Below are 11,782 nucleotides of genomic sequence, written 5' to 3'. Positions count from 1 at the left end.
TTTGTGAAGTGAAATATATATGTTAAATGGATATTCAATAAAGGGATGAAGAGAGAACATGAAAATTAGAAAGAATAAATTGGTATTAATAATCTCAAATTTGGAACATTTACTTTAAATAATCGCAACTTACGATTATTACTGAATAATCCCAATTTTGGGGGGTGTTGGCTTTTATCGAACCCTTGTCGATTACCAGACTTGTAACCTCAGGTCATTTGCCATGTGTTAACACTTTATTAATCTAAAAACAAAAAAACTACCCCAACCCGGAGACTTCAATTTTCGACAAGTTTCCCTTCCTTAGCCCCAATTCGACATCCACACCCTGCCCACCATGACACACGGACAACCCCCACCCACAACCCCACTACCCCACCGCAACCATAAACCCCCATCTAAAACCTATCCAAAAACCCCATATGCAACCTGCAAATCCCCTTCCGTCGCTAAACCCTGCACGAGAAAGGTTAGGTTGGGTGGTGTTGAAGATCATATTACACCACCTCCTGATTCATTAACATCAGCATCAATGGTCCAGAAGCTTCTTCAGTTTGCTGCACTCGGATTGCCAGCTTGGATTGCCAGTTCAGCTTAATCATAACAGAATCCTGTTATAGAAAGATTCTTTGTAACAAACTTTATTTCTAGAAGCTTTGTTTGTAATAGACTATATAAGAAGAAGTTTGAGGTTGTAAGAAACTAATCATCAAATTCTATTTTCTGAAATAAAATCTAAGCTTCTCTTTTCTCTTTAATATTCTTTTCCTTTTCTTCTGCATTTTTCTGATGAACTTAGTTCATGAATTTTATCATGGTATCAAAGCATACGATCTTGATTTCTGATTTGTGATTTGTGATTTCTTCCGCATAATTTTGTTATTGTTGATTGTTGATTGAATTTTTTATTCTGTTTTTCTGATTGATAAATCACAATTTTGTTCTTCTCATTTTTATTGTAACAATGGCGGAAATTTCGAATTCAACTCTACTATCTCTTACACAAGATCCTACCAGTGTGTATTTTCTTCATCCTTTTGAGAATCCCTCAGTTCCTCTCATTTCTAAGAAATTTACTGGAGAATGCTACAATGAATGGCAAAGGAGCATGATGATTGCTTTGGCAGCTAAGAACAAGCTCACATTCATTGATGGATCATTACCTAGACCAGCAGAATCTAATCCAGCATTTCATGCTTAGGAAAGGTACAATTCTATGATTATCTCACACATCTTGCGTTCCCTAGATACAACTATACCTCGTAGTGTGATTTACTTCACTACTACAAGAGAAGTATGGAAGGACTTGGAGGATCGTTATTCACAAAGCTCAGGCCCTCATTTGTACACTTTGCATAAATCACTTCATGATTTGGCTCAAGGAATTACATCTATAACTGAACTTTTCACTCGAATCAAAGGTATTTGGGATGAAAGTCGTGGAGTTAATCCTATTTCTATTTATACTTGTTCTGGATGCACTTGTAATCTCACTCAGAAATTCCTCAAAAAACAACAAGAAGAACGGGTGATTCAGCTTTTAATGAAGTTTGATGGCAAATATGCTAATGTTAGAACCAATTTACTCATGATGCAACTGTTCCGGGTGTAGCTCTAGAGCCTAGCTAGGTGTCTGTCCTGGACGTTGGTCGGGAGTTACCTGCACAATAACGGTGGTTATGCCCTCGGGGGTGGCTTCGAGGAACCCCCCTCAGATGGTCAAGTTAGTAAGGTATTGAGTGGATAATAATGGATATGTGATGAAATGTATGTGTCTCAGCCTCGAAATGGTTCAATGGTCACTTACGATGAATTTAAAAATACTTGAATCTTCTATATTTTTGAAATGAAGTCCTTTTCATTGTCTTTGGGTTTCTATTTATAATTGTTCTATTCTAGGTGCTGTAGGCTGGAGCCTGCTGAGGCCAGCCCTGGTGCTGATCCCTTGGGAAATTGTCCCTGACTTTGAGATGAAGCCCTCAGGGGTCAGCCATGAGGCTGAGCCTCTAGGAGGTTTTCCTCTGCCTTGGAGTTGACTAGCATGAGTGCGTACCCTTCGAGTAATGCTAGGAGTGTGGGGCAGGTTAGCGGGAGCTACCTTATACAACAACCATTACGTAATGTTTCTTTGGCTTACAATATCCAGGAAGAAAAGAAAAAAGAAGTTAGTGCACTCTCTGATTCTGGAAATGCTTTTAGCTCTATGGCTTTTTCTGCAGAAAATAGAAACTATCAGCAGAAAGACATGAGTTATAGACCACCAGTTCCTAATTCTTGGCAGACAAATTCTGGTTTCAATGGCAATTTTTCTAATGGAGCTAGTTGAGGTGGTGGTGTTCAACCTTTCATGAGGAATTCATCCTATTTTTGTGACCATCATTGTAAAATTTCTGGTCATTTAATTGATAGATGTTTCAAGATTTATGGCTATCAAGCTTAGGACAGTCAGGATATAAATGCAGAGGGAAGAAGATTGTTCTCATTGTCTATGAAGATGAATGGAAGATGATCAGGCATATGAAACTGCACATATATGTGCTACAGAATACAACAAAATAATGCAGTACATGAGCATTCAGAATTCTCCTACTGATGCTGAGAATGTACAAAATCTTGTGCATTCATGTGTCAGCTCAGCCAATGTGGCAGGTTCTTGCTTACTGTCTTGTTTGAATTCAAAATGGATAGTTGATAGTGGTGCTACTGATCACATTTGCTCAAACATTGATTTGTTAAATGCTTATGAAAAATTCACAAAAATGCCTAACACCATAACATTTGCTAATGGTAAACATGTTAGAGTTGAATATATTGGTACAATTAAGTTTAAGAATGGCATTGAGTAGAAAAATGTGTTGCATGTGCCTGATCTATCCTTCAATTTGATCAGCAAACACAAATTATGTAAGGACCTTAATTGTGATATCACTTTCACACATGATACATGTTTGATTCAGGGACATTCTCAGAAAGATTCCCTAGTTCTTAGTAGGTTGGAGTCAGGCTTATATGCAGTTGATGAAGGAAATAAGCCTTTGCAGCAGAATAAGGACTTGAGTTCACAGTCAGCTTTGGTGGCTAATGAAGGAATTATGTCTTCGATAAGTGCAATTATTAGATATTAAGGATCACTATTATGGAGATAATAAGTTCATTCTATAGGGTCGTCATTGTCTGGTGCTAGATATGGCAAATGATCTTTGGGCTAGTTAAATAGTCCAGAGCCCAATAGAATGGATCCTATGAAGTCAAACAAGTAAGAGGCCCATTAATGGGTCTCATGAAATCATGACATACCGCATGGAGTGTTGGGCTAGAGTAGTTTGATTAGGGTTAGGACTTTGGGCTTGACATGGACTCTTATTTAGAGATATGATCTATAAATAAGATCCATTCCTAGGGTTGAATTAAGTCACAATTAACAGTCAGTGAATTGTGAAACAAGGCAACCAATTTTCCCAAAACCCTAAACTCCCTTTTCTCTCTCCTCATTCACGACCCTCCTCTGTCTCCTCACGTTCGTACGGCTGGCGCCCCTCATGGTGGCTTGTGGTGTTCGTTGTGGTGGTTCATGGTTAGTTCGTGTCTCTCTTTTCCGTTGAAGGTTGATTGAAGCGTTCAATCACGACTAACTAGCATTAGTGGAGGTTTAACTTGTGCCCGTGGACCAAGTAGAGGAATCACGCTTGGGGTTCTTTATCTCCCATTGTTCTTGCTCGATCGCACGTGGAATCACGCTTCAAAGGTACAATTATATGTTCTTTATGTGTTATGCAATGATCTTGGTTATTAGATGCTTATGAATATGATTCATGAAATTCCACTTAAAGTATCTAAAGTCCTATAGCTAACACTGAGGAGGCAAAGCTATGGCACCTTAGGCTAGGTCATTTACCTTTTAAATAAGATTCATCATGTACAGAACAGTGTGTCCTGTTCTATTGGTACTGATTTCATATGTCATGTTGTAGACACCTAAAAATGTCTCCCCGAAACCAAACTTGATGATGAACAACCTTTCACCGCCATTATTGGTCGGGTCAAGTATTTAATCTCGAAAGTGCTTAAATCAATGTTTAGTCAAACACAATCAACATATTCAGTCAACAAATCAACCAAACCATTTATTCAAACTCAGTCCAACTCATATTCTAGCCCAAACCCTTTTTAATTCATTTCCTATTATTTATTAATTAAGCCTGATTATTAAATAATAAAACCCTAATCTCGAAATTAATCTGGAATAGCTGAAACGACGCATAAAATACCACGTTCTTAGTCATTAAGCAAAGAATAAAATGAATCAGGACGATTTTCAAGAAAACGCGTTTACCGTGTCACGGCAGATATGCCTTATCACGGTATTTCGCGCCGTGTCGCAGCATTCATACCGTGTCACGGTATCCCGCGTTGTGTCGCGGCACACATGCCGTGACGCGGCATTTTTGTAGGGTTTCTCCGCGACGCCTTTTCATTTCTAGGGTTCCGTGCTTCACCCCTCACATTTTCTCTATAAATATGAGGCTGATTTCCTCAATTTCGGGGCACCAACAATCATTCTTTTTTCTCTCTTTAGCCTAAATACTAGCCTCCCTATTCTCTCATTATACTTCCCCTAAACTCCAAGGAGTCCATACTTGACCCGAAGTTTTATATTTAAACCAAGGCGTGAAAGGTAGACTTAACTAAGGGTTTGGATTAAATCAACGAACTCTACTTTTCATTTAATTTAATTCAATTTGGTTTACATTTTTATTGAAGTTACTAACAGTTTATTCATGATGTAGCAATCCAAGGAAACGCGGAACGTGGGTAGTTAATTCTATTAATTACTCTTTTTATTATTCTTGTTGCTAGTATCATGATTAGGTCTATAATAATTTGATTTGACTAACGTTATTAGTGTTAAATTGCTTCCAATATTAATGTTGATTTTATTATATTTATTGATCACCATATTGTATGGAATGTGACTCTATGACTCACTTCGTACCATAATCCCCGATCCTTTTTTCGTGGTTCCGAAGCATATGGAGTTAGTAATCTCATGGATTATGAATGGGGTGTAACCTTCACGGGTCAATCGTTGTTGCCTATCATTTTCCCTTATTGTAGTTGTTTTATAATGATCCGTGAACGATTTACAAGTTCCTTAAAAACTTGTTGGAGGCTCCATACTTTGCTTTGTCCCTAATCGTGTCCCTAATCGTATATGTCAATTCTCACTTCCTATGAGTGCCAAGAATATTCACCACATGCTTACGTAGGCGCGCTTCGAACGACGCCTACACATGTCTGTCCTCAAGCAAGACAATCTAGATTGCCTTTTCATCATAGTAAAATAAATACTTCTCAATGTTTTGGGTTGTTACACATAGACACTTGGGGTCCTTATAAGTTATAAGGTGCATACTCATGACAACTATTCTTTCTTTTTGAGAATAGTTGATGATTTCTCTAGACACACTTGGACTTTTTTTATTGAAAAATAACAATGATGTTGTGTCTATTGCTGAACACTTTTCTCCAATGATTCATACTCAGTTTAATGCATAAATTAAGTGTATTAGAACATACAATGCTAAAGAACTTTATGAGGGTCAAATTCTGCAATTCTATCTTAAGCATGTCATTGTTCATCAAAGAAGTTTTCCTAATACACCAAAGCAAAATGGTGTTGTGGAGAGGAAGCATGGACATCTCTAGGAGATTGCTATAGCTCTATTTTTCAGTCTAATGTGCCTATTTCTCTGTGGGGTGAATATATGCTGTGTGCCACTTACCTAATTAACAGGATGCCTCTAGTTTTATTGGTTTTATCACACCATATGAGAAGTTGTATATATGGTCATAAACCAAATCTGGAGCACTTGAGAGTGTTTGGTTGCCTATGTTATGTGTCAACTTTGAAGTCACATAGGAGTAAGTTTGATCCCAGGAGAACTCAGTGCTTGTTTTTGGTATATCCACGTGATCAAAAGGCCTATAAGGTCATAGATTTTTGTGTCTAAAGATGTCCAATTCTATGAGAAACACCTACCTTAACTTAATCCCTCATCCTTAACCTCACCAAAACCCATTTTTCTTCCTGCAAACTAATGAATCATATTTATATAGGGTTCTTAGGCACGTTTATGTTAGTTTTTATACCTTTTTCTTATGTCTTTTTGGTCGATTTTAGGGTCATATTTGCATAAGTCATCATATATCACTCTATTACGCTTCGTTTGTGTATTTCTTAATGTTTCAGTTGATTTCATAGTCATTTGGCGCTTTCGAAGTGTTTTCGAAGTTTTTGGCGCCGTTGCGGGGAGACGGCTAGATTCTATTAGTTTTAGTTTGATTGTTTGAACTGTTTCCATTGTCCCATTGGAACTTTTAGTTTTAATTGGGACATTCTCATTGCTTTCTTTTCTTTTTGTTTATGCCCAGGTCAAAACGAATAGGTGATTTGATCCCTACGGATCCGGACTTGGACAAGACCCTTAGGCAAATAAAAAAACAAGGGAAAGGGAAGCAGAAAAAGACCCACTCACAGAAGAGCTCTACAACACAATCTGACACACGCAAAGAGATGACTGATAATAGGTCTCTTAATTCTTACGGGGTATCGTCCCAAGATGGCATTCCAACGGGTCTTAAAATGCCAGCAATCACTGCAGAGAACTTTGAAATTAAACCCGCATTGCTCAGTATGGTCCAACAAAATCAGTTTAGCGGCCATCCTACTGACGAGCCAATTAATCACTTGCAGCAATTTCAACAATTGTGCTCCACTGTTCATCACAAAGGAGTCACTCAAGATCAATTGAGAGTGATGTTGTTCGGATTTTCCCTTCGCGATAGAGCTCAAAAATGGTTGAATACCGTCAAGGAGACGGAGTGGAGAAAAATTTCTCAAGCATTCCTCAAAGAGTATCTCCCTTCTGAAAAAACTGAAAAGATTCGACATCAAATATCAACATTTTCTCAAGAGTCGGGGGAATCTCTTAGGGAAGCATGGGATAGATTCTTAGATCTTCAACGATCATGCCCGCATCACAATTTTGAGAAGTGGAATCTTGTTCGTATTTTCTATAACGGACTAGAACCCGAGACTAAATGTATTGTTGACTCTGCCGCAGGTGGTGTGTTCCTTGACAAGACGATCAAGGAAGGGTATGATTTTCTTGCAAATCTTGCAGCCAATCATTTCTCTTCTCCAAGAACGCGAGCAAAGAAAGGGAAGATGGAAGTTGAAGCCTATTCAATCTTGACTTCTCAGATGGCTCAATTAACTGCAAAGATTGATGCATTACAGGCCACTCAGGACTCCTCTCTTGTATCTGTTAATGCTATGTCTTCTCAACCTCTACAAACTAATTTTATTTGTTAATTTTGTGGTATACAGGGTCACTTTGGATATCAATGTGCTCAGAATTCTTAAGATACCAATCAGATGGAGCAGGTGAATGCCTTTCAACAAAGGCAACCAAATGACCCATATTCTAACACATTCAATCCAGGTTGGAGGAATCATCCCTACTTCTCATATAAAAGCAATAATTTTCAAAATCCTCAACCTCAGCAACAGTGGTCACAGCCTCAGAACCCTCAACCTCAACAATATGTTGCAAGGCCTCCACTCAATCAACAAGGAGCCTCTCATCATGCTCCTCCGGGTTTCAATAGACCACCTCAACAACCTACTCATGGAAATGCTAGCACTCAAGAGCCGACTATGTCTGACCTTATGAGAATGATGACATCCATGAAGCAAAACACTGAAGATAGCATCAAGGAGTTGAAAAATACGACAAAGCATTTGGAGAACCAACTCGCACAAGTCGCAGGTACCAATATCCAAAGGCAACCTGGCCACTTACCGGGACAACCTGTCCCTAAGGAGACCGCCAATGCTATCACTACTCGTAGTGGTGTTAGCTATGAAGGGCCTCAAATGCCTATTGATGATGAAAATCTTGAGAAGGAGAATAGTGAGGTTGTAGAGAAGGCCTTGGATGATGTTCCCACCTCGAAGGATGGGAAAGCTAAAATAAGTGATGCTGAGAAAGAGAAAAAGAAAGGTTCCGAGCCTCCATCCATCGAGCCAAAGCTGCCATTCCTACATCGGATGCAAAAGACCAAGATAGATCAACAATTTGGTAAGTTCTTGAATTTGGTCAAGAACCTTAAGGTAACTGTTATCTCAAGTTCCGATGTATGCAAAGTTTTTAAAGGAAATGATTACTAAGAAGAAAGACTTTGGTGGTGTAGAAACAATTGCTCTAACTGCAAAGTGTAGTGCTATATTGCAAAATAAATCCCCACCTAAGCTTAAGGACCTTGGTAGTTTTTCCATCCCATGTCATGTAGGTGCATTATTCATTGATAAAGCTTTATGTGACTTAGGTGCTAGTGTGTCTGTTATGCCTCTTTCTGTTTGTAACAGGTTGAATATGGGAGCTTTAAATTGCACACAAATCACCTTGCAAATGGCAGATCGTTCTATAAAATACCCTTTAGGTGTTCTAGAGGACGTCCCCGTTCGGGTTGGGAAATTTTTCATTCCTGTTGACTTTGTAGTTCTAGATATGGAGGAGGATAGTAATATCCCGGTCATTTTAGGTAGACCTTTCTTGTGTACTGCAGGTGCTATTATTGATATCAAGTCTGGGTCGCTTACTTTGTCTGTTGGTGATGATACTGTGACTTTTACTTTAACTAATGCGATGAAGTCGCCTATGCTTGAGAATACTTGTTGCAGGATTGATGTGCTTGATGAGATTGTGAGAGATGATACGCCTCGTGAGTTAGCTAATGATCCATTAGAAGCTATTCTCACCTTGGAGGCTTCTGAAGGAGAAGGAGATGCAGAGATTGAATCCTTGATTCGTGACTTGGATGCCCTTAACATTGAGGGGTTTGAGTCACAGGTAATGGAAACTATTTGTTCTACTTCTGAGTCACAGGTAAAAAAGGTAGAGTTAAAACCTTTGCCTTCTCATCTTAAATATGCATTTCTTGATGATAATGAGGAATGTCTTGTAATTGTTAGTGCTAAACTTGATGATAGCCAACTTTCTAAGCTTTTGACTGTGCTTCGCATGCATAAAAAGGCAATCGGGTATAGCATTGATGATCTTACAGGGATAAGTCCTAATTTTTGTATGCATAGAATTAATCTGTAAGAGAATCATCGCCCTTGCATCCAACCACAACGTCGATTGAATCCTAATATGCAAAAGGTGGTGAAGAAAGAGGTAATGAAACTTCTTGACGCGGGCATCATCTACCTCATCTCAGATTCTAAGTGGGTGAGCCCGGTACAAGTCGTTCCTAGGAAAGGGGGGACAACAGTTGTTACAAATGATAAGAATGAACTAATTCCTACTCGTGTTGTCACAGGTTGGCGTATGTGTATCGATTATCGTAGGTTGAATACGACCACCTTGAAAGATCACTTCCCCTTACCTTTTATAGATCAAATGCTTGAAAGATTAGCAAAACATAGTTTTTTCTGTTATTTGGATAGATTCTCAGGTTTCTTTCATATTCCCATTCATCCGGAAGATCAAGAGAAGACGACGTTCACATGCCCCTATGGTATATTTGCTTATCGTAGAATGCCATTTGGGTTGTGTAACGCCCCTGCTACATTTCAAAGGTGTATGATGGCCATTTTCTCTGATTTCATTGAGAATATCATGAAGGTATTTATGGATGATTTCAGTGTTTATGGTTCTCACTTTGATATATGCTTGCATAATCTTTCTAAGGTGCTTAAACGTTGTACTGACGTCAATTTGGTCTTGAATTGGGAAAAGTGCCACTTCATGGTCAATGAAGGAGTGGTACTTGGTCATCTTATTTCTGATCGTGGCAAGTTGACAAAGCAAAAATTGAGATGATTGAGAAACTTCCTCCTCCCGTGAATGTCAAGGGAGTGAGAAGTTTTTTTGGTCATGCCGGGTTTTATCGCCGATTGATAAAAGATTTTTCAAAAATAGCAAAACCCCTCACTCAATTGTTGCTTAAGGATGCCACATTTGAGTTTACTGATGCTTGTATAGAGTCTTTCAACAGGATTAAGGAGGCATTGATAACTGCTCCAATCATACAACCTCCAGATTGGGATTTTCCATTCGAGATCATGTGTGATGCGAGTGACTATGCTGTGGGAGCTGTGCTTGGACAACAAAAGAACAAGGTTTTGCATGCCATCTACTATGCTAGCAAAACCTTGGATGAGGCTCAGATGAATTATGCCACCACTGAGAAAGAGCTCCTAGCTATTGTGTATGCTCTTGACAAGTTTCGAACTTACCTCATTGGTTCGAAAGTAATTGTCCACACTGACCACGCCGCTCTGAAGTATCTCCTAGCAAAGAAAGAGGCTAAACCGAGGTTCATTCAATGGATTTTGCTCCTTCAAGAGTTCGATTTAGAGATTCGAGATAAAAAGGGTGCCGAGAACGTTGTTGCGGATCACCTCTCTCGATTGAGATTTCAGTCTACTTCAGATAGCCCTATAAATGACTCTTTCCCCGATGATCATTTATTCTCTGTTTCTTCTGTATCTCCATGGTATGCTGACTATGCCAATTTTTGTGTAGGTGGTTCACATCCTCCGGATTTGACTTACCAACAACGCAAGAAGTTCTACCATGACGCTAAGCGGTACTTTTAGGATGATCCTCACTTGTATCGTAAGTGTTCTGATGGGATGTTTCAGAGATGTGTACCAGATTAGGATACTCATGGTGTCCTTCATCATTGCCATAATCTACCTTCTAGTGGACATCTTGGTTCTGCTGCAACTGCCTACCGAGTGCTTCAATGTGGCTTCTATTGGCCCTCATTATTCAAGGATGCTCGTGCCTTTTACAATGCATGTGATGAGTGTCAAAGAACAGGAAATATATCGAAGAGGCAAAAGATGCCGCAAAATGGGATTCTTGAGGTCGAGCCTTTTGAGGTCTGGGGCATTGATTTTATGGGACCATTTCCCTCTTCTTGTGGGAATCGATATATTTTAGTTGCCGTCGAAGCTATTGCGTCGCCTACTACTGATTCGAAGGTCGTTATGAAGCTATTTAAAAAAATCATCTTTCCGCGCTTCGGAGTCCCAAGAGTTGTTATTAGTGATGGTGGTTCTCATTTCCACCAACGAACTTTTAAAGCTCTTCTCAAGAAACATGAAGTTAATCACAAGGTTGGCTTGGCCTATCATCCTCAAACGAGCGGCCAAGTTGAGGTTTCTAACCGACAAATCAAGAGAATCCTTAAAAAGGTAGTCAACAAATCTCGCAAAGATTGGTCATTGAAGTTGGATGATACATTGTGGGCATTGCGAACGGCTTACAAGACTCCGTTAGGGACAACTCTGTATCGGTTGGTGTATGGAAAAGCTTGTCATTTACCGGTCGAAATGGAAGACCTTTCACAATGGGTCGTCAAGGAGATTAATTTAGATCTAGAGAAGGCCGGTGAAGCGAGACTTCTTTAATTGAATGAGCTAGATGAGATTCGGCTCGATGCTTACGAGAATCATAGGCTCTACAAGGAGCAAACGAAGAAGTTTCACGATAAGATGATCCAAAAACGAGAGTTTAAGAATGGTGACAAGGTGTTGCTTTATAACTCAAGACTTCGACTCTTTCCTGGAAAGCTTAAGTCTAGATGGTCCGAGCCTTTCACAATCACCGATGTCAAAGCATATGGAGCCATAGAGGTTACTAGCGAAACCGGCACGAAATTCAAGGTAAATGGACAACGTTTAAAGCTATATACCGAGGGTGCT

The 11,782-nt window shown here is 39.3% G+C and overlaps 1 protein-coding gene and 1 non-coding gene across 2 annotated transcripts; one reads left to right on the top strand and one right to left on the bottom strand.

Annotated features, from left to right (window-relative positions):
* Positions 1-6,941: 6,941 nt before the first annotated feature.
* Positions 6,942-7,047, bottom strand: LOC145583610 (small nucleolar RNA R71). Its single transcript, XR_014100234.1, has one exon. It is a non-coding gene; the product is annotated as a small nucleolar RNA R71 (small nucleolar RNA).
* Positions 7,048-7,438: 391 nt separating this feature from the next.
* LOC145581292 (uncharacterized) lies at positions 7,439-11,488 on the top strand. Its single transcript, XM_081638323.1, has 5 exons — positions 7,439-8,176; positions 8,220-9,166; positions 9,647-9,833; positions 9,923-10,659; positions 10,777-11,488. The coding sequence occupies exons 1-5, from the start codon at positions 7,439-7,441 to the stop codon at positions 11,486-11,488; spliced, it is 3,321 nt and encodes a 1,106-aa protein (XP_081494449.1).
* Positions 11,489-11,782: the final 294 nt, after the last annotated feature.

The sequence above is a fragment of the Chenopodium album genome, chromosome 15 (genome assembly GCF_948465745.1).
Source record: "Chenopodium album chromosome 15, dcCheAlbu1.1, whole genome shotgun sequence".
In the NCBI taxonomy this organism is placed as follows: domain Eukaryota; kingdom Viridiplantae; phylum Streptophyta; class Magnoliopsida; order Caryophyllales; family Amaranthaceae; genus Chenopodium; species Chenopodium album.
The sequence above is the reverse complement of the archived record's forward strand: the minus strand, read 5'-3'. Positions and strand labels throughout refer to the sequence as shown.